This window comes from Branchiostoma floridae, chromosome 12 (genome assembly GCF_000003815.2).
Source record: "Branchiostoma floridae strain S238N-H82 chromosome 12, Bfl_VNyyK, whole genome shotgun sequence".
NCBI classification, from domain to species: domain Eukaryota; kingdom Metazoa; phylum Chordata; class Leptocardii; order Amphioxiformes; family Branchiostomatidae; genus Branchiostoma; species Branchiostoma floridae.
The window spans coordinates 14740068-14762961 of record NC_049990.1 but is presented as its reverse complement, the minus strand read 5'-3'; the positions used below and the strand labels follow the sequence as shown (position 1 = coordinate 14762961).

Genomic DNA, 22894 nt, shown 5'->3' with positions numbered 1-22894 from the left:
AAACAATAACAAGACATTCTCAAAAACAAAACAATTTTGTGCTTAAGATCTAGGGATACATCCAAATTGACATGTAAATTACAGAATGATAGATTGTATTCTTCCTGGCTAATTTAAAGAATAAAGAAATCCTTGCATGGGTTTGACATGTACAATAATGTACTACAGTATACTGTATGTTTAAGTACTGTTACAAAATTTAGAGCTAACACTCATTTGCCTTTATCCATGGTTTATCCTACATCCTATATTCAAAACGTTGTTTTTTTAAACTTCAACATATTTTCAAACCATCAACTTGATATCCCTCAATACCAAGTGTCTCAAAATATAGGTTCCCAGCGGATAAAGGTGAACTACCTAGTTTACATAGTGAGGAAGGTATTCTTACAAGGGTCTGTAGTCTGCAGCGTAAACATATCGAAACCCATTGAAGTTGCTGAGCAAAGAGATCGTCTGTAAGAAAAAGGACTAGGTGATGATATGAGTCAACCTTTCTCTGACTAAACACAATAAGCAGAGTGACGGCGACTGTTGTATTGTAATGACTTTGCGGCCTTGTTATATTACAATATTGTATTGCAATGGAAATTTGAATTTAGATTGATTACTATAGCTATGGTCACATGTGCGATCACGTTGACTGATGATGTATGTTCGTCTGTATCTCTGTGGATCTGCCGCTACCAGCCCAAAGCTGCCTAGGCAGATCCGTGTAATGAGTTGTATCATTGGCAAATAAATAAATAAATAAATATGGTCACATACTTTATGTGGGTCTCTAAAGATTTGCTGATGAATTATTTTCACTTTTAAGAAATATGCCTTTAAATACTACCCACTGAAGGACCTCATTGAACTGATAAAAGATAGAACACAATGGAAGCAAAACTATGTGAATGCTTCAACTTGTTACTGAGTATGAACATGTATGTAAATTCAGGGCCCGAAATACTTTTTTTAGCCAGGTTGTCCAAGTGGCAACCTGAGTCAAAAGCCAGGTTGCACCATCAACATTACAGGTTGCCCCACTTTCAAATTGTTACTTTCTTCCAATCAACTAGTACTTATCCATTATCTTTTCTTCCAGTTATATGTAACCATGTAATATGTTTTATGTTATCAAAAAATAAATACAAAAGCTTATGCATGTAGGTGGGGAAAAAGCAGTGTTCCAGCGGCAAAATTTCAGGTTGCTCAGTGTGCAACCTGGGTTTAAAATTAAGTTGCGCAAAGCAAAATGTGGTTGCATTTTCAAGTGGGCAAGTGGGTATTTCAAGCCCTGAAATTATGTATGTATGTACTACCCACAAGCACAAGATTGGTAGCATGACAGGATTTGAACTCAGGACCTCTGGCTTCTGGGCCAAGCACCAGGCATTTACCCCATATGACCTAAGTGTGTTTAATAAAAAATACTACTACTTACGATAACTAGCTAATACTTCTATAAACATTGTCTTACAGGAGGCTCCAGCTGTTGAGAGATGCTCACGAAGTCTGCAGACAGTGGGTCTCTCATGGCAGCAGTGTATGGGTAGGTGGGAAAAGATACTGTGACATAGGTCGCAACTCCACCTACGGAAATACACAATCATGCAGCTGTCAATCAATAAAAATTGCTATGCATGCTCAAAGAATTCTCTCCATCCTATAAGTTTTATCTGTAGCCAGTAGAACTTTTTGTGATTACCTGATTATAAGCACTTTTGCAGTTCGAATTCTTCCAGCTGTTCACTTAGTACAGAAGGGAACAATTAAGATCTAACTGTTTGATATTCTTGATTTGTTGATGGTAATGTAGTTTTAGCGACTTCATCAGTCACAATTCACCTGCAAAACTTTCATCATCAAGACTATTTGATCATTATACCAAGGCCAGCTAGAACCTTGTTCCAACCGCTAAGATTAAATGCCGTGAGCTACTCCTTTTCTCCCAACTGCTAAAGTTATCGAACACAATATCAAAAAGAGTTGTTACTGCACACAGTACTCTTGATTGTTTGTCTTGACAATCAATTTGTTAGTGTTTAATGTATGTATTGTAGTATCTGAGCGATCAAAGCACAAAACAACATCACTGTTTTCAGTCACCATGGTCAATATTGAACGAAGGAGACTCTATCAAGTTTTCAGTCACTTTTCTATATCATATGTTAAATCAACCTTATTACCGTGCACAGCATATATTCACAGCACATGAATGCGACTATGTTGTGTCGTGAGAACGTTTCCAATGAGCCAAGGAATTCACTAGAAAGAATGCGTTTGGTGGTTCGCTCAATTTTTGTTCAAACTTCATTCTGTGCAGGTATAGCTGGCAACTGTTTTGTTTGTGAACAGTCTTACGAATATACATTTATCCACAATTCGTCATATGTGTCCTAATAGGCATTTTGACAGTGTGATTATATCAACACAACTCATCTATTAAGTCTATTCTTAATTCTGCATGCACTACTGTTTATAACTTAATATACATTGATGGATTTCTCACCTGCAGCGATAGATCCAGCCAGAACCTTGGCAAGACTGTCGTCTAGGTAGGTCAGGTTGGCCAGGTGGAATGCCTGGTTAGCGGAGCGAGTCATGCTGACCAGCTGACTGGACACACCCACAGCATAGATGGACACCCCGCCCCTGCTAGGTACCAGACATTTGTTAAGCAGTGAAAGTGAAACTTTTGAAGTAGTCAAAAACTTGGCGTTTTATTATACACCTATAAACAGGTCACTTCTCTGCTGTTCTGTCTGGGAACCTTGACCATCATAACGTCTGGAATCGTCCAAATTGTGGACAAGGGTGTTGATTCAGGGTCCTTACACATGAGGGAATTAAGGAATGGGTTCAAGCGATCATTCGAAAAAGGCATTTTAACACCCGAAATGCTCTCGGCCTGTTGTTATCGAACGAGCATTCTACAGCCCATTCCTTAATTCGCTCATTAACTGACATCACCACCAAAAGGTTTGAATGTAGAGTTCCCCAGATGGGTAGCAGAAGAGAACATAGGTATGGAGCAAACTACTACCCGGATGGTACCCAGGCTAATAAAGTGTACGATGGCTTAACTCATCTTTAAGGACTGTGACAATTTTCAGTAGCATGCATGTCGGATGAGCGACACAAAAGGGATTCAAAGTTTACTTCTTGTTCCAGACACTAAACCCGTTAACGAAAACCAGAGAACAATTACAGGTCAGCAATAATGAAGTGAGATTCTCACATGATTGCTTCTATGGCAGGTCGAGACACGTCATCGTCTGAGTCACCATTGGTCACGATGACGGCAGCCTTGGGCACGTCAGGGCGCGATCCGTCCCTCTCACCAAACCCGTACCGCATCATATCCCGCAGGGCCTGTCCTATGGGTCTGGAGCTACAGAATAACACAACTTTATAACGTTATTTGGGTATACACAAAACAATAAAATGATAATCTTCACTGTTTTGCATGTGCAGTAACAGGTATTGTGTGCAATATGTCAAAGGTGATGAAGACCCCTAAATTGTAAACAGTTCTCAGCTATGGACCGATCCCGATCAAACATCATATCGAACAAATAGAACCAGGTAGAACCCCCTGTTCTATTTCGAACACCTCCGTCAAAAACAGCCCCAGTGGGACAGAAATGGCCAAAGAAAAATTGCTATGTTATTCTTTGTTGAAGACTATATCCGCCTAGTGTAGTTGTTTTGGGAGGCAGAACCACTGCATAGCATTACATTGTTGATGGGGTGAATGCATGTGAAGAGCAGGGTATGTATAAGACACAGGATTATGTACTAGCAGATCTAGACTTTGTAGAAGAGTCCTGTTAGCTGGCGTTTAGTACAAGCTTCTTCTCCACGAGTGCCCGAGCTGCTTTTTCTCTTAATTTTGTTTTGTCATGACGCATACATGCAGCTGTTAGGCATGCAACAAACGCAGTAGAAACCCTGTCACAGATATATGTACCCTGGTTTCCACGTACATGGACCGCATGTCAGAAACCGGGCAACCAACAAAGTGATGCTATGCGGTGCCTCCCGCTGCTACTTTGACTAAACTTATAATGCCCTTACACACCTGTATCAGCCCCCTCCTTAGATAACTGTACCCAGCGGATGTAACCCTCAACAAAGAAGGCAGCGCAATTTTTTCGGCCCGATCTGAGAAGATTTAATGGTTACAAAAAGCTAAACCGAAGTCAGTCCTTATTTTCAGCAAAATAGCGGCGGCGGCCAGTTCTGTCCGACAAACGCTGTTTTTGATGGAGGTGTTCGAAATAGAACATGATCGAACAGGGGGCGGGCTTCGGGATTGGTCCATTGTCTCAATTAATGTAACAATGTCAAGACCAGCATTGCATGCTTAGGCCACACCAATTTAATTTCTTGGTTCACGGATTCGCTCGCTCCTATTTTTTGGAAAAAAAGATAAAAATAAAAATTACAACTCAGCAAATTTTCACCATTAATGAAACTATTCACCAACTTTCTGGTACTTTCTGGTGTAGCAAATTGGCCTTTACATTATAAGCTCCTTAAAGTGTGAGCACAGGTGCTGTTACTGTACAGTAATAGTGTTTTTGTTCTTTTTTCAAGCTGAAAACGTTTTATTCTTTATGTTTTGGATTAGCCCTTACCTTTACCCCAACCATTTTACAACTTTTATTTTCATTTTTATTTCGCCCTCTTGCTCCATATTTTTTATGAAAAATCCGTGAACCAAGAAATTAAATTGGTGTGGCCTTATGTCTCAAGGGCCTTCAGCTTTGACATATCATTCTTGTCATGGCACATGCTTACTCCGAACCATCAACATGTTTATACATGAGTTATCAATTCAGTTGAACACAAGCAAAAATTATTATATATGATAATAATTACGTTTCTAAAAGCAGTAAAAATGTGCATCACAAAACGAAAAGACTATCTTACTATTTTATTATTGAATTCCTAGCTTATTTGTTATGATCGTTAAGAGACTATGATGCAATATTTTGTGCAGATAACAAATCAATTTAGGTCTAGATTAGAGGAACAACATGATTGATTGTAAAATCCCTGTGGAGCAGCAAATCTTACCTGTTGGTTTGTACAAGTGCCATGTTTTGGATGTTGCCGATTGCTTCAGTAACAGACTCAGGAGTGGAGAACGAGTCCAGAGCAAAATGCTGCCAGACTCGTGACGACACCGTGAACACTGTCACCCTGACCGCACCAGACCCGACATCCAGATAGTCAACAACACTGTTGGTGAAGTTTAGGATCTTTTCAAACTGGAACTGTGTGACACCATCCGAGTTGTCAAGGATAAAAGCCAGGTCAGCAATAGCTTCGAATCTTGGTGCTGTGGAAAAATAGTGAAAGTCAATAATTGCACATCAGATTTCATCCTATAAGATCTTTAACAAGCTCAAAATATATCAGTATACATGATCTGAGTTTGCTGTTGAGTGTATACGTCTTGGTAGGAGACCAACTGAAGTTTCTTGGTGGTCTCACACCAATGTTTAATGCAGTAGAAGAAACCATTCAGAGTAGGGGTGTATAGCATTTCCATTAAAAGAGTAGGAGTTTACGTTACAGCAACAATGTGCTGATAAAAAGTTTCTTGGGGATATCATACCAATGTTTTGCAGTGGAAGAAACCATTCATAGTGGGGGTGTAAAACATAGTGATGCCAGCCCATTGAAGTGCATCTAAGAATCTGCTTGGATCCCCGACAGTAGGTATGTGTGGGTAAGGATGATCTTGCCAAGAAGACAATATGTTGGCTTTTTGTTGTTTGTTTGTTTGTTTTTCATGATTCCATCATCAACCTTTGTAAAAGACCAGATGTAATGTACAAAGGACAGAAACTGGTAATTATATTATAATTTCCCCATATACCCTGCTTTTCATGCAGTGTAAGGACAAATTTATTTTGAATACTTGGCTGTTGCATTGTGGTTGCTTGAAGTCTTTTGTACATACAATGTAGAAAGAAAAGAGTTTGCTTACGTCGTGCTGAGCTGAAGTAGGTGTAGTTTGGGTCCAGCAGACGAGGACCAATCACGCCTGACGACACAAAGGAGTTGTACTTGTCCCGGGTGCGAGTCGCGGCATAGTGCGGTGCACTGATCTTCAGGATGGCAAAGGTGGAAAAGAAGCTATAAAGGAACAAAATCATCATAATTATGATCAACATTTAAAAACGAAAAAAAATTAAATGAAAAAGTTTCAAAATGAAGAAACAAAACATCTGGTAAGAATTAAAACAAGTTCAAAGGGTCTTCATATCGAGTTAGATTTTCCGTTTTTCTGTTAGTGTCACTTTTTGTTCTCATTGTTATGACATCTATATTTGATATTTTTCCTGTAAAATTATCAAGATTCCGGTCCAATGCAAAATGATTATGATAATCATAAGGATGGCCTCGTTGGTTATTACACAAATTCTCCAACAGCCCAACTTACCCTGGCCTGAACTCGTCTAAGTCCACCTTGGCCAGTCCTCTCACAAGTGCCAACTCGGATGAGGCATTCTATAAAATAAAAAAAAATATTATCTTATTAAAATTCCTTTCCAGATTTAAACTTGAATCCATATCATCTTTTTGTCTAACTAGTTTACACATTTTATGGAAAATATGTTTTTTACATATAATTCATGTAACAACAGAGCTTAACATTTTCTTAGGTGCACCATGATATTACACTGTCTATTTCAAAGTTGTGGTAACTCCACTTCTTAGATAAAGATTTTCATGAAGAAATACCTCTACATTAGCAAGTAATTACGATGTAAATAAGAAATTATCTCTAAGAACTAAGGACAATAGAACATCGCAACATTTTTGGATTGGTTTGATTGTAACGTCCTATATAAAGATTCGACTCCCTGTAACTTATGATCCACTGCTCTCTGAGTCACGTGTTCTATCTGCATAACGTGACGTCATGGCAGCAGTGGATTGTTCTTTTCTTGACAGACTGGTGCTTTTCAGTCTAAAATTTGGGGGAGTCCAATTTTTGTGTTGAATATTACAGTTAAACTAGTGCAGGAAGATTGTAACATTTTGATTTCTTACCACAAAGATGTCCTCCTTGACAGCTGTGTAGCGCAGGGATGTTTCGTTACGCAGGTCGTCATGAAACCTCATGGTCAGGCGATAGGCTGCATAGTACTCCAGGTTACCTTGTAAAATCAAATGTCAGGGTATAACAGTTATTCACACATAAAATACTTAAACACTAACTTAAAGTTATTAAATACATGTACTTGGATGCTGTTTGAAAGCAAAGAACCAAGTAGACAGTTCTTAAAGTTGCAAAGTGCTAAAATGTATGCAAAAAAACGGTATTCGTACAACACACGACACGTTCACATCTAATAGCTAAGAAACTTACATTACATGAGACTTCTATCTAGCTGTGACATTGCGGCTACTTATGACTTGTGTAAGCCTTTGATTTGATAGTTATGATATCTTGTTAAGTGTAAATTAAAGTATTTCATGCTTTGTATGAAATTTAAAAGCTATCGGTCAAATGTTAGCTCGTAGCGCCATCGCGGTAAGATCGCCGCTCTGGGAATCAAGGTGTTGCGAAAATAAGCGTGATGACTTACCGAATCGGGTCGACCCCGGCTCGGTGGTAAAGCCGCCGATGTTGCCCGAGTCAACAGCTTCCGTTATACGCCGCTGTATCTCCGGCTGGGCCTCTTTCGTGGAGCAGACCTTAAAACCAACCCGAATCCGCCTATGGAAAACATACAGGCATGAGACGAGTCCACTATCAGGGATTGCTATACACGTATACCTGTGAGTTAGCCAAGGTGTCCAAAGATTTTGTTGATCTTGTTACATAAGTTCATCTGCCATCTACCATAAAGCAAGCAGTTCATACTCATGATCAACAAATTTGTACGAACTGTGCGTATGTCAAATTGTTTCCAACTGACAATCTTACTCTGCAATATGTGAAATATATGCTTCATTACGTAGAAATTTGTATCCGATACGAGAGAAAAGCAAAGCAACATTCCATACACATTACATGTATATCATTGAAAGTCTTTAAAAAATGGTCTATCAAAATTGTCTTCTTTCCAATCTTCCAACCTTTTGTTACCAAGTTTATCTTATTACCAAGTAAATCTATATTAGGCAAAGTAAGTAAAGAAAAGTTACATACACCGGAATGTAATAAGAAGAAGACTCAAAAGTCAAAAAGCAAGATTTTATCATCATCATTCACTTTTTCCAACCTGCAATCATTTCATATTAAACTTGATGAGTCCAGGGGAAGGGCTTGCAACATGTTACATTGCTACTGAAAGGAAACACGCGGACCTATGTGACACTAGGCTCTACAATGTAAAAACAACAGCTCAATATTTCCGTAAATTGATTAAAAAAATGTATTTAAAAGCCATGCTGCTACAGCTTAACAAGCTTAAACTATAATTCTGGACAACAGTTCAAAACGTATCGTGCATGAAACTGACGTGTACTTACACAACGTTGCGTTTCTGGCGGATGGCTTTCTGCAGGATTTTATCCACCTGTGCCCGAACCTTCTGAAACAGCTGCTCCCGACGTGCAGCTGCAGCGTCTTCAGCGGCAGAACCTGAAGAGAAACGTGGTTACATCTCATCAAAACTCTAAAACTATAATTTCCGTGCTTCATTACATATAATGTTGTTGTTTACGATTCCATTCTCGAAAAGGTAGATAGAGTAAACCCTGCTCCTCTCATCGGCCCAGTTAGGCCTAGGTCACAATTGGTCTTTCTAAGCTTTCGGAAATGAAAAATATGACAAGAAAGGAAAAAAAACACAGAACGTAGAAAAATTAGTCATGAGATATAAATTGTGTATATTCCTTGGCAAACACTTTTATTTTTCATTTCCGAAACATCCCGGCCGGGCCCCGTTTCGAAAATGGGACCTAAACCTTAGTCCGTAGTACTCCGTACTCTCAGTGAGGCAAACGTCATCTTTCCAAACCAGGTCCCGGTCGGGCTGTTTATTGTGCAAACGAAAAATAGAAATGTAGGCGTATACACAAATGATGCCCACGGTTATTCTCTTTACGTCTTGTGTAGTTTGGAATCTTTTATATCATACTTTTCGTTCCCGAAAGCTGCCCGGCCGGGCACCGGTTGAGAAGTGTGACGTAGGCCTGAGTCGTTGGCGGCGTTGCTGTAAACGAGCGATTTAACAGAGCTCTCAACAAATCCATCGATAAAAAAGGAATTTTTTTACGCTCCATATGTTTTGTTATATTTTAATCATACGTTTTAGTTTTGCATGTTATTCTCTTTATTAAGTCAAGGTAAAACAAATCTAATTTAGGACGCAGCGGCGCCGCTAACATGCCGCACCTACCCTGAAATAACACCATGTTAAGGCTTACGTCACATTTCCTACCCGGGGCCCGGCCGGGCTGTTTGCGGAATCGAAACATTTACGTTCATGCCAATAAATATGCACAATGCATGCTGTTGAATCATTTTCGGTCCGTTTTGTGTTGTTTTTGTCATTTATATGATATTTATCGTTCCCGAAAGCTGCCCGACGAGGCCCTTTGTGACCTTAGCCTAAGAGCCCCTAGCTATTAGCTCCACTAGAGGCGACCGAGGAATTAAACAGGGCGCTCAAATTAAAGAATTCAATTGATAAAAATAAAATTTTTATGCCGTGTTTTGTGTTGTTGTCTGCTGAGTCATATTTTGCATCGTACTCTAATTGTGAAATCAGGGTTTCGTTTGTCGAAACAATTTCTTCAGCCGCAAACTTTACCTAAGACAAAACAAATGCGGAATTCAAGTGGACTTGAATATTCGCACAACTGTGAGCGGGCCCTAAGACTAACAGTCGACGATCCTGAATCATACGTACATATGCGACAAATGCGAGACTTGCTAAGGTCACTCGGCTGTTCTATGCGGTAGTTATGACTTTAGTGGAAGCGTTTTGACACCATATACACCTCGGGCGGGTCATTAACCCTTATTTCTAGTTCTTACATTGCAATCTGATTTCCAGAAGTCTTGTATTATCATAGAAATTTCAAGCTGCACCATTGTCATTGATTTGACATAAAAACAAGCGACAACATGTCTGAAACTAAACAACGCCATACTGGCTTTTGGGTTGACCTCGCTTAGTACTCGTTCAACAAGACCTAACCATGTCTTCAGGGGAATAACCTTGATGACTAACATGTGAAAAAACATACCCCCAAACAGACTAAAACAGACTACAGAAACTATGTCTAGATCCGAGTTTAAGGAAGATTGTGTATAAGAATTACGTCAGACCAAGGACTGATATAACGTTCTTGGTCAGACCAGTAGACACAAAAATGAACCTTACGACTGTAAATGACGGGATACTAGTAAGTTTACAGCCAATGGGAGGTTCCCTATTTGATACGACAGAGAGGTTACAAGGGTTATCAGCAAAATAAGGCACACCCATGTGTTGGCTTATTCTATAGTGAATACATGTACAGGTTTAGACAGAGTGGCAACTAAGCCACGATGTCTTTCATATAATTCTTTGCAATAGTCAACCCGTAAAAGAATTGGGCACACGTGTACTGAATGAATATGCTATACCAGCATTCTATCATTTTCAGGGGTTCAAATTCCATGTGAATTTAGCTCTAGCTAGTAACAAAACATAAGCATAACGTAGAGAACCTTTTCTTTAGATCAATGGTGTCGGCTAGCTAAATGACATGAAATTGTTAACCAGTAAACTAATTGAAAAGCCCCCACCACCCGTCCCGCAATAGGGCAGGGAAAGTCATATAGGCACATTATACAAGTGTGAATCAAAAGTGGCAAAACTGTTCCACGCTGGGAGATCAGAAAAAATGATCTCTAGTTCAGTGCCTGACACACCTTTTCAAGAATCACCAATAATTATTTCTCGTCTTTCGTTTCGAAACCCAATTTTGATATTTCACAATCGCACTTTGACAAAGCTACAATGTTACATGACCTTGTACATGTAAACTCAACAGTTGACGTGGGGTGCGGTCACATACGCCGTGCGACCCTCACACGATCGCTAACTCGGCCCGGGAAAGTTTAAGACAACATTGCATGTAACCTGCAAAGTTCTTCTACGTATATCTTGCTAAACAAAAGGCTGTCTTAGACTTAGATCCTTGTCGGTTGCTGAAAACCCTATAATTGTGCGACGATTGCACAAGGTTTGTACTGTGCCCTAAACCAAAGTTGTTGCTCCCAAACAGTCAAATGTTTCTCTCACCTGTTGATTCAGCCAGTAACGGAGTCAGCAGGAAACACAGTACGACCAACAACACCGCTCGCCCTCCAAACATCCTCGGAAGGGCCGCCATGTTGCACGGTAAACGTACCTACAGCGAACCCGTCTTTCTTAGTCGGCCGTAGGGGCCAAAATGAAGCTACCTCCAAACCATACGCCCTTCAAACCCCTCGGGGGTTTTTCCTTTGTTAAAGCATACTTAGGTGGGGATGATTTGACCTGTTTAGTAACGTCAGAGGTGAATAAGATAATTATATGGTTGAGCGAACAAAAGCAGGCTAGCGAGGTTAGGGCTCTATGTTTCTACAAGGATGACGCCCTTAACCCTTCTGGTGTCAAAACGAGACTTGCGAGGTTTTAGGGCTCTATGTTTCTACATGGATCACGCACTTAACCCCTTTGGTGTCTCTATGTATCTACTTTGAATCTTTTGGAGGAGGCCTCTAACCCCTTTGGCGTGGAAACGAGGCATGCGAGGTTAAGGCTCTATGCTTCTCACCTCACCTCACCTCGCTTCTACTCTTGAATTTTTCGAAAGACGCCTTTAACCCCTTTGTTGTCAAATTAGATTCCCTCATTTTAGACACATGAGTAGCACTGACAAGTTTATATTTCTCATGCGTTTTGACAAACCGACAATAGCGAAACCCATACAGTCCTACATTTTCACTATTTCCAAGAAGCGATAGGAAGCCGAACTTTTGTGTTAGACTAGATTTGTGACACTTTTATGTATGTATATATCCTGACTTGTTGTGACCTGTACTTGGCCCGGTTGGGCAAAATTGTACAATAAAGGTCTTCATTCATTCAGTCAAAGCGAGGTTAGGGCTCTATGTATCTACTTTGAATCTTTTGGATGACACCCCGTATCCCCGTGGTGTCAAAACGAGACTGGCGAGGTTAGGGCTCTATGTTTCTACTTTTGAATCTTTTGAATGGCGCCCGTAACCCTTTTATATCAAAACGAGGCTAGTGAGGTCAGGGCTCTGTGTTACTACTTTTGAATCTTTTCTCCCTTGGTGTCAAAACAGGGCTGGTGAGGTAAGGGCTCAAAATTCCTACTTTTTAATCTTTCGGATGACGTCTCTATCCCCTTTAGTGTCAAAACGGGGCTAGTGAGGTAAGAGTTCTATATTTTTGCTTTTAGATGACTCCATTGACCCATTTGGTGTCAAAACGAGACTAGCAAGGTTAGAGCTCTATATTTCTACATTTGGATCTTTTGGATGACGCCCGTAACCCCTTTGGTGTCAAAACTAGGCTAGTGAGGTAAGAGTTCTATATTTTTGCTTTTAGATGACTCCATTGACCCATTTGGTGTCAAAACAAGACTATCTAGAATAGGGCTCTATGTTTCTAACATTGAATTTTTCGAATGACGACGTCGACCTTAACCTCTTTGGTGTCAAAACGAGACACGTGAGTTTAGGGTTCTATGTTTCGAATACTACTGCCGTAGAATGACAGAGTCAATTTCAAAATCGAAGAAGATGCGAAAGAACGGAAATGAAGAATATACTGGTGGGTATACCTTTCTACCTGTGTTTAGGCATTTGTTCCACCTTCCTGGTGACAAAGATTTCATGACAAAGCTTTAAGGTAACTTAACTTTTTATTAGTTGCAATCTCGCATCAGTTTTGGACCTTGTCCAGAACAAGAGATCTATCAAAACCAGACGTTCCCCTGCGGTACCACAGAAAGATGCTAGGTGACCATAATCTCATCATTTCTTCCTTTTGCCAACCTTACTATTCTCTAAGCAAACGGCTCAGTTGGGAGGGATAGTAGTGGCGGGAATTTTTACGACTGCCTCCTTTCTTTCTTTCAAAAGCCTCCTTTCTTCCTTTCAAAAGAAGGCAGACTTAAGAACTCTCAGCCACCTCAAGCCCCCGACTTAAACCTCTGCTTGGATATCAAAACCAATAACATACCAAATATGAAGATCCATCCACAGCTTCTCGAGTTATGCTGGTAACAAACACACGAACACAAACACAAACACAAACACAAACACAAACACACACACACACACACACACACACACACACACACACACACACATATTCATTGCATGAAATTAAACAAAAAGACCATCGGTAAACGTTATCACCCTTTATTACAGCCAGGTCCATTACAATGACGGCAAGCGAACCTTTACACAGAGAACAACACTCTTGATTTGAAATACATGTAATACAATATGACAATACACAGTTGCCTATAGAGTGAGTATATAAATGGATTACAGACCCAGCAGTATGTTGTTACTTTATCACGTTGTCAGACATGTTATTATCAATCAGAGATAAAGGATAATATTGCGTATATAGTGAGATATGATCATGAGCTTCCTTCTTCGAAAAAGACGTGGTGTTCTTATGTTTTTTTGTTCTTATCTAGACGACGTCATGTTATGGCACCTGCTATTAGGAGGTTGAAAACGAATTCCAGGCATCTCAACCTCTTGAAGGATTTGATGATAACCTGTAAAAGAGTGAAAGTAAAGTTAGAAAGATGCTGTGGTTTCTCGCCTCTTTGAGTATGACCTGCTTCGATAATAACTAATTAATGTGAATATTGTGTTTCAAACGTCTTTTTACTTCTCTATGTCAGTGTGTGTGTGTGTGTGTATGTGCATTTATGTATGTGTGTGCGTGTGTTTGTGCGTCTTTGTATGTGTACGTGTGTGCGTGTTTGTGTATATGTGTGTGCGTCTGTGTGTGTGTGTGTGTGTGCGTCTGTGTGTGTGTGTGTGTGCGTCTGTGTGTGTGTGTGTGCGTGTGTGCGTATGTACGTGTGTGTGTGTGCGCGCGCGCGCGTGTGTGTTTTAATTCAGCACAAAACTCCTTAATATTCATCGTATAAATCATGCTTTTTTGACGACGCCTCAGGGGAGTCGTCAAGTGGTATATGTTGCATTCAGTCTGCAAAAATTCTAGGAATTGCACAGGCATTTTTCCACAGGAATGCTAGTACTCCACAACAGTATGCTGGGAATTTGGGTCATGTCCTAGAAAGCTTGGACCTGGGGGATGGTTGGGTCAACTCAGGTCAACGGATAGGGATAGACATATACCACAGGTAGACAGAAAAGGTTACATATTAAGGCAATAATCTTGAAAGTTGGCAAATGGTAATTATATTCAGAGCCAAATGTAATTTTCATGTCATGTACTAAAGGTATATCAAGGCCACACACTAGTAATTTTCATGGCATATACTAAAGGTATATCAGGGTCACACACTGGTAATTTTAATGGCATATACTAAGGTTATATCAAGGTCACACATTGGTAATTTTCTTGTCATATGCTAACGATATATCAAGATCACACACTGGTACACACAGTGTCACACAAACATACAAAATCATGTGTATAAAATACAATCACACAAACACAGACACATTGACACTTAAAGGCAGTACTGGAAATCCGTTGCATGTGGGATCAGGGGGATGGTTGGGTCAAGTCAGGTCAAGAGGTAGGGAATGCCATAGATTCTTGGAATTGTAGAGGCATGTTTCGACGGGCATGTATGGAATGTTAGCTTGGCATGTTTACAGGCATGTATGGAATGCTAGCCTCTCGATGAATATGAAATGGAATTTGGGACATGTCCTAGCCTAGAGAGAGCATGGTTGGTAATTTTCTTGGTCCGAATCACATTTGTTAGTGAGTAGCTTAACCACCAACAGCAATATTAAGAGTCGATGCACGAAACTCCCTCTGGCTTTTACCTCTGTCACAGACACAGCAAAGCATCCTCTAGCTGCCCCACAAAAACACCCCCTGCCTTGAAGGTCTGATGCAAGTATAAAGAATTCTCTTCTTCACTATATAAACTACAGCTCTCTCTCCCTGTAAACCACCTTGCTGTACATGTGACCTCACACTGCTAAGTATCTTGTCAGATTTCCAGATGTTCGCTAACTAGCTTGGTTCATGATAACTAGCTTGCTTTGACAGATCTGGGACAACGGGTGTTTTCTTACAGTTCTGGTACTAGTAAAATGGCCGTTTCTGTAAGGCAAGTAAAATTCAGCCACTAAGTCAACACAATAGATCCCCGTATCTTGCTTCTTTCGAAGCTGGTTCAGTGAGTGTCATTTGCGTCTGCTAACATTGTGGTAATTTTCATGTCATATACTAACGATATATCAAGATCACACACTGGTACACACAGTGTCACACAAACATACAAAATCATGTGTATAAAATACAATCACACAAACACAGACACATTGACACTTAAAGGCAGTACTGGAAATCTGTTGCATGTGGGATCAGGGGGATGGTTGGGTCAAGTCAGGTCAAGAGATAGGGAATGCTATAGATTCTTGGAATTGTAGAGGCATGTTTCCACGGGCATGTATGGAATGTTAGCTTGGCATGTTTACAGGCATGTATGGAATGCTAGCCTCTCCATGAATATGAAATGGAATTTGGGACATGTCCATTCCTTTACAATTCCTATGAACCTTAGGGAACACAGTACGCTGGGTATGCAAGTCTCCCCCCCCCCCCCCCCCCCGAATCTGTTCCAGATGTATCTCTGGTATGCAATGGTGGAAGATTTCACCATTGTGCTGTACCTGGTATAGAACAGGCTGGCTGTAGGTTTATGTTACATGCAGGTGGGCTAGTATATTGTGCCAGGGATAGTGTGACAGGGAAGTTCCAGTCTATTTCTGATTTGAGCTGTATTGTTGTACCCTCAATCGTCGTCATGGCAATAATACATTTTTATTGCCAGTCTTGTTTTCTTTTTACTTTAACTGGTCCTAACTTTACAGGGCTCCGTGTTGTGATTGATTTCTCTACCGGGAAGCGACCTTCGGGAGTGGACTATAGCGAACAAGGCTAAACTCCAGGCTAGCGTTCTCTCCATAGTCTAACACCGAAAAGAGGTGTTGATTACACATAATTGTACAAAATGCGTCCTCTCACCTCACCCTAGAGTGGACGCCTGCAGTAGTAGCTGACTTCCAGGTACTTGCGGGTCCCCTTGCAGGGGTCTCCAAAGACGTCATTACTTGCGGTGACCCTGCAGGCTCTCTTCCCGTTACAGTCTTGCCGGACGATCCGGAGACTGTTGCCGGCGTAACAGCTCAGGGTCTTGATACTTCCCCCGCAGAGGCAGGAGGAGGTCCGGCCGTAGTTGGCGGCGACCACCACGATCTCCTCCCCACCTCCGCAGTTCAGGACCATGGTCTCATGCTCACAGGTCACGATATTCACTGGGAAACAGAATTTTTCAAATGAAGCACTACATACATCACAGTAAAGGTGGACTCTCACTGCACTTGCGGCACCGGTGCGGCACTGCGGGGTTCGTAAATGACTCAATGAATTTCAGAGATATATAAAGAACGAATTTTCTTTCGTTTTGTGTATTTTGTTGTCTTCTAAGTCATACTTTTACGTATTACGCAGTATCTGTATTATGAAAAATCGCGAAAATAACAAACAGTGCCGCAGTGAGCGAACCCCGCAGTGCCGCACCGGTGCCCCAAGTGCAGTGAGAGTCCACCTAAAATGTTATGACTTCCCCTAAAATCAAGCCTGCCCTAAAGTTTTAGTCTTTTTAAATCAAGGCCTACCACAAGGCGTGTCTGCGAAACGGACTTGTTACATTCAAGCGGGTTATACTGGTTCTGGCTTCGGTCCCAGTTGCACCGGTGCCCGTCAGAGATCTATGCGTAGCCCCGGCCGGGCTCCGAAGCCACACCGGTGGTCTACCAGATACCGGGGGCACACCCCTCGGTGTATCCCACGGATAGACGGTGTACCTCACGGATACATCCCGACGTCTATTCGTTCCCGGGACGTCCCAGAATGACTTTAAGTCGTACTCATTTATCTATGCACATGTAGATCAACTTTACAGCTGCTTCGTTTATTTTGAACCGACCGAAAATTGATGCGTGCGTTGATATCGATGTCATCCAGATAATCAAATCAACATGGCCTAATAAAGAAATCAAGAAATGGCCCGTATTTACGTTGTTCGCTTGGAGCGAAGAAAGCAGCCAACACGAAAGCTAGAACCACGAACGTCTTCATGTTGAGATCTTTAGAATCCTGTCGGAAGATAAGAAAAAGGACAAGGTCATTATGTGAAGCTCACAGGTCAAGGTAAAGACCTATTTAAGTTATTCAAGGTCTAATGTTACAGTGACGTTTCTTCTAGCTAGCTGGTACTTGTAGCTGTAACAATTTCCTTGTTCATCTGGTTTTCTTTCTATTGCAAAAACAATAAGCCGTCAGGGGGCCATACTTACACCATTTACTCCCTGCCCAAAGAGCTGTCCACTATTCCAAAATCATGAACCTGGCTCGTCCAGAAAATTTCACCTCAAAATTTGATGCTCCGTTGCAGTACCGTTGGTGCTCGATAGGAAGCTCATCATTAAACTTGACCTTCCCTTTGGTGACCCATACCCATACTCCAAATATCACGCACAGCTATCCACAGCTTCTCTATCGAGATATGCTGTTCCCAAATAAACACACATACGTACAGGCATACATACATAGCATAGCCGGACGTATACATCGACTCCTGCGCCCAAGTCGGGTTTCAGAAAATTTCTCAATCAAAAAGCATTCAGTTTTGCCTGATACAATGTAATACGAATTCAAATCGTTGTGCCGAAACATTTCATTGCCCATACAAACAAGAAAAATCTTGCCATCAAGAAAGGCAAAGACAAATCAAACTGCATGCAAGACGGCACTAACCTGTGTCTTAAGAAAAGAATGAACCGGCAGCCGAGTCACTGTGTCTTCTCTCGAACACTGTATCATTTGAAGCAAGACCGACCTTTTATAGTTCTTCTCAGTGGACTTGGCAAGGAAGTACTACAAAAGAAAACGCCAGCGGCTTTCTCTTTTGCAAGGGATGTGTCATAATGCAGCATTTTTACGCTTCCTGCCAGCTAGCTGGTAGTCGCAGCTGTGAAAACTTCCTTGTCGTCTGCCATTTCCTTCTATTCGGATACACCATGTCAGCACTACACAATTCAGCCGATAGGCTGCTTTGTTCTACACATAAATCATTCTCTCATTCTCCCACAAAAATAATAGTATTCAACAGGATGGTTAATCGTAAGATCGTGTGGCGTAATCGGCAGTGCTTTTTGCTCAGGCACAAGAGGTCCCGAGTTCGAATCCTGCCATGTCACCGATCTTGTGCCCTTGGAAAAGGCCCTTTACACGGCTTTCCTCACTTCACTTAGGTGAAAAATGAGTACCTAGCTTCAGCTATACTCGGGCCGTCCCTCGGATAGGACGTGAATGTATGTCCGTGTTCGGAGAAAGCCACACCTCGAGCACGTTAAAGAACCCACTGTGAAACATGTGAGAAACAAGAAAGGCCTCTATTAGAATACTAGTAAATTCAATATTGTTGATAGTCGAGCGGTAATGTATTTTTTTTTCTTCAGAAATGCCTCTTCTCCTTGCATGTATCATGGTAGCCCTTACTTCTCGTTTACAGACCGGATGTATAAACTTGGCCAGAAGCTGCTGTCTGTTAATATGTATTCGTCCATCACACTGTGAGAGGGACAAATCAACCACTTCGCCCTTTCTGGGTTGTGATTTTGTCAGCATGACCCGCATCCCAGCACTTCCTTTTCGGGTCGACGACCATGTTGTAGCATACGTATTCTTAGAAAGGACCCAACAAAGAAATTCAAGCATCATTGAAGAGTTAACTTAGGACCAGCTAGCTTTTTCCTGTTCACTTTTAGTTCAGCTTGAGTCAGCAGAAAGAGTACAGTTCCGACATGAACATCATATCCAAGCATGCAGTTAACAGGGCCTTAAGTTCGCGGGGATTTAATTTCGCGGTAGCGGGAAAAAGTACTTTTCGCTGTGGTTTTAATTTCGCAGTAGCACCATGCACTGTAGTCTATTACTGTTATAGAAAAATGTTCGCGGTGGTTTTAAGCTCGCGGTAAAGCGGCCACCGCGAAAACCGCGAACATTAAACCACCGCCAAAGTTTCTGCATTTACAGTAACGTCCCTCTGGTACAACGAAATGTTCAGGCCATCTAAACATCGCTGTTTGTGCGGTGTTTGCTAATCAACACCATTGTAATTTGCCTGTCTATGTTACTAATCTAGTTGTAACGGAATTGTTTTGAAGGACGTTCTTGCCTGTTCGAAGTTTCGGTATTGGCATTTCAAGGCACGTTTCGGGCACTAACAGGAAATTCCGGTCCGATGGGGTTGCAAGAGTTGACTGGAGGGCAAAATTGCTTACACCGCGCGACAGGAAGTACCGTTGACTGGACTTGAGTATTGATCATGTATACTATTGTGATAAAGACAGTTTGTACAAGGGTACGAAATAATCTTCACAACAAGTAATTATAAGGCTAGCGTCACATTTCCAAACCAGAGCCCGACCGGGCTGTTTGTGAAAACGAAAAATAGAAACGTATACGTTAACATACACACAAATAATTTATGATCACGACTAATCTCTTTACGTCTTGGGTAGTTTGGTGTCTTTTATATCAAACTTTTCGTTCCCGAAATTTAAAGCTGCCTAGTCGGGCTCCGGTTTGCGAATGTGACAAGGATTTTCAGATGAGTAAAAAAATACTGCAAGTGGTTTTGATCACCGACTCATTTTTTATTGAATAAGGTGAAACTTTGCACAAAGGTAAAGGCATATATCCTAGATGGAAATATCTAAATGTGTTCTTCGTTAGTTAATTGAAAAAGCCGATGACTACACCTTTGGAAGCCCGTAGGAATAAAAGCAAGGGCCAATTAACGTGCAATTAAGACTATTCCGAACAAATATTTTGCTTTTGTTGGATACTGAACCTACACATGTTACAAGCTGCTTTTCTCTATACGCCACATTCATACAATTCAACAATCTCGCACACAACCACAATTTCGTAAACTTAAACACAGATCTAAATCTATTTCCCCTAGTACTTGTTACTAGTTCAAGTAACCTCCTACATTTTCCTGTTCAGAAACGTCACAAACTGCAAACACCCGGGTGTAAACACGTACCTACCATTCACAGCACAAAGTTCGTCCCTTAGTTGACCTTCTACCTTTGTTCGACTTTTGATATTTCAGCAACGCCGATTGTTATCATTTTTTTCAAATAGTCGAGCAGGAAGTATTGTTGAAGCCGCAAAGGGCAGAACTGATCAAACATACGCTAAAATGTCTCTTATTTCGGTCTTTTTCGGGTTCGTTCTAATCATCGAATGCGGTGAAGTCATGGGTAAGTACATGTTTTGTGATAGGAAGAGGAGAGAGAAGCGAACGGTTGAATTGCTCTCCTATACGTGGTGACGGTGACGGGCCTACGTGACTGCCCAATAGGAATACGGAATACTTCCTTCTTAGGACACTTTTAATGAATTAGCGGTACGATTTTCTATGTTTTATTCAGGGAAGTCACATATGTTTACTGTCCATTAAAACGGTAACATGCAGGTATACAATGCATTGGTCATCTATTGTATCAGAACATTACTGTTATGTGTTCCAATATTATGTACAAATCCACGTATTTAGGTTACTATGTAAGGGGTTAGTCTTAAGGGCAGTTTTCTGAATTGTGGATCAATGTATACGTAACCATTCAACAGTGTTTGTATTTTGGAATGTTTATATGTTTCAAATGTATAGCAAACGTATGAAAAAAATCATAAAATAGCGTACTTCTGGTACACTAAATTTCGTCACATTACAGATTTAATTTTACATGAAGGCAATGAAAAGTGGGAATCTGAAGTGTTAGTTTCTCACTTCCCTAGAAATACATATCTATTTGAAGCGGACACAACGTCCAATGTCATGAATATAAAAGTAAATTATCTGGGAACTCATTTATCGGACTCTATTGCTCTTCACGTTTTATTCCAAATCTATTTAAATCCACAGGAAGCATGACAGATTTCATACTTGTTGCTGACCGAGGTAATAGAGCCATCTACAAGGTTAACCCTACATCAGGGTCAAAGGAAACACTTCCCTTTGGTCCTTTGCCAAATCCTGTCGCCCTGGACTATGACAAAACTTCCGGTTACCTTTACTGGACCGACGTGTCGGGTCACAAAATAATGAGGGCTTATCTAAACGGAACGGGTCTGGAACCTATAGTCACTATGAACGCCATCGGTAAGTTTGTACAGTTTTAAAATGCGGAAGCATTCTCACCGTTTTGTTTGTTATATTGCGCTAATATAATTGCTTACTAGTGATGAATAGATTGTGTACATTTGAGGTCATTTGCTTGGAAATGGTGAAATATTATCGTTGCTTATATCTAAAAAGATTGGACTTTACAACTTGAGACGTATATTATTTGGTTAGAGGAGACCGCGAATGAACATCTATTATGAAAATAAGGGTTTAAACATCATGTTCATGATAAATAAGATAGTGTACAACAAACTGCTTGTACTCCAACAATGATACATGAATGCCAAACTGACAAAATACGAATATTTAATATGAGATGTTTTGATTCTTGTTTGCTTTTTGGCGACGCCTCAGGGGCGGAGGCATTTTCTACAGTATTACGATCGCTTTGAAAGAATTTAGAAAATTCCACGAATGCATTCCCTTGGGAATTGATTTTTGGCTAAACCGCAGGGGCGTCGTTCATACAGTGGTAATTGAGGACTATTCTAGCTGTTTGAATGTAAGTTCATCTGTGACGGTAGTTAACATAATGATACAATTTTTAAGACTTTATATCCGTACACAAAATAAAGCGCTTACCAACAAGCTTTCGATCAGTCCTCTAATCCTTCTCAAGTTAAAACATCGGAGGTGGCGCAACACATCCATAGAATCTCCGGGACACTCTGTGGATTTTGACAAGGTGGAGATATTTGATTCCGAACAGGATTACTTTCTTAGGGGAGTGAAAGAGGCTATTTACATCAGAGCCCACCAACCTTCCCTCAACCGAGACGGGGGCCGATACCGACTACCAAGCACCTTTGACCCTTTACTGACGTCACACTTCCGTTCCGGAAGTGCGACTTAGGTTTTGGGTCATTACAACTTGAGAAGGATCAGAGGACTGATCGAAAGCTTGTTGGGAAGCGCTTTATTTTGTGTACGGATATAAAGTTACATTACTGTTATTTTTCTTTGTTGAGGCATTTTTTGTTTTCAGGATTAATGATTTAAGGGAACGGTCTTTTCACATAGCCGGGAATGACAGCGCTCCTTGCATATCATAAGCCGTACACACAGATTATTACTAGTACGATGTTTCGCATGCTTTATGAATTTGCAATGAAGACCAATATGTCCCAGCTTTTTGCCGTTATGTCTTCTATAAGCCTGTACTTTTTACAATATGGAATGAAATGCTGTCAAGAAGTTATCGTTCGAAGTCATAGAGAGCCTGATTAAGAGGGGTAGAAAAATAAAATGTTTTAAAGAAGACAAGACCAATATAGCACAACTTTTGCCAATATCTTTTGAGCTTAGCTTTTTCAAGGTGGGATGATATGCTTTCACGAGGTCAAAACAAAATAATGAAGACCAATGTGCCACAAAGTTTTGTCGATATCTTTTTATGAAACATGAAATGATGTGCTTTCAGGTTGTTGTC

The 22894-nt window shown here is 40.8% G+C and overlaps 3 protein-coding genes across 4 annotated transcripts in view; 1 reads left to right on the top strand and 2 right to left on the bottom strand.

Moving 5' to 3' along the window:
• The window catches only part of LOC118427033, a 29658-nt gene extending 18312 nt beyond the window's left edge, over positions 1–11346 (bottom strand). Inside the window, exons 1-9 of the mRNA XM_035836671.1 lie at positions 11256–11346; positions 8488–8599; positions 7599–7729; positions 7060–7166; positions 6446–6513; positions 5990–6138; positions 5071–5335; positions 3227–3379; positions 2498–2640 (exon numbers count right to left, since the gene is read on the bottom strand). Of these exons, the coding sequence (XP_035692564.1) occupies positions 2498–2640; positions 3227–3379; positions 5071–5335; positions 5990–6138; positions 6446–6513; positions 7060–7166; positions 7599–7729; positions 8488–8599; positions 11256–11346 (1219 nt within the window). The remainder of the gene's footprint in view (positions 1–2497; positions 2641–3226; positions 3380–5070; positions 5336–5989; positions 6139–6445; positions 6514–7059; positions 7167–7598; positions 7730–8487; positions 8600–11255) is intronic.
• A 2028-nt stretch (positions 11347–13374) lies between these two features.
• On the bottom strand, positions 13375–18182 carry LOC118427486 (L-rhamnose-binding lectin ELEL-1-like). Of its 2 annotated transcripts, none has more exons than XM_035837311.1 (4): positions 18021–18182; positions 17282–17360; positions 16232–16516; positions 13375–13761 (listed from the first exon to the last, which is right to left on the bottom strand). In XM_035837311.1, exons 1-3 carry the CDS (start codon positions 18084–18086, stop codon positions 16233–16235), a joined length of 429 nt encoding a protein of 142 aa, XP_035693204.1. In that variant the 5' UTR covers positions 18087–18182; the 3' UTR covers positions 13375–13761; position 16232. The 2 variants fall into 2 exon arrangements, with proteins under 2 accessions (XP_035693204.1, XP_035693203.1); XM_035837310.1 differs by having other exon boundaries at positions 16227–16516; positions 18021–18176.
• Positions 18183–20387: 2205 nt separating this feature from the next.
• The window catches only part of LOC118427485 (hemicentin-2-like), a 31633-nt gene continuing 29126 nt past the window's right edge, over positions 20388–22894 (top strand). Inside the window, exons 1-2 of the mRNA XM_035837309.1 lie at positions 20388–20539; positions 21205–21441. Of these exons, the coding sequence (XP_035693202.1) occupies positions 20479–20539; positions 21205–21441 (298 nt within the window). The 5' untranslated portion in view covers positions 20388–20478. The remainder of the gene's footprint in view (positions 20540–21204; positions 21442–22894) is intronic.

Coding starts and splice junctions, on each gene's coding strand:
- LOC118427486 (XM_035837311.1), bottom strand. CDS start 18,086: ATGATACAGTGTTCGAGAGAAGACACAGTGACTCGGCTGCCGGTTCAT. Junction 17,361..18,020: donor ATTCTTTTCTTAAGACACAG/GTTAGTGCCGTC, acceptor ATCTTCCGACAG/GATTCTAAAGATCTCAACAT. Junction 16,517..17,281: donor CTTCGCTCCAAGCGAACAAC/GTAAATACGGGC, acceptor TCTGTTTCCCAG/TGAATATCGTGACCTGTGAG.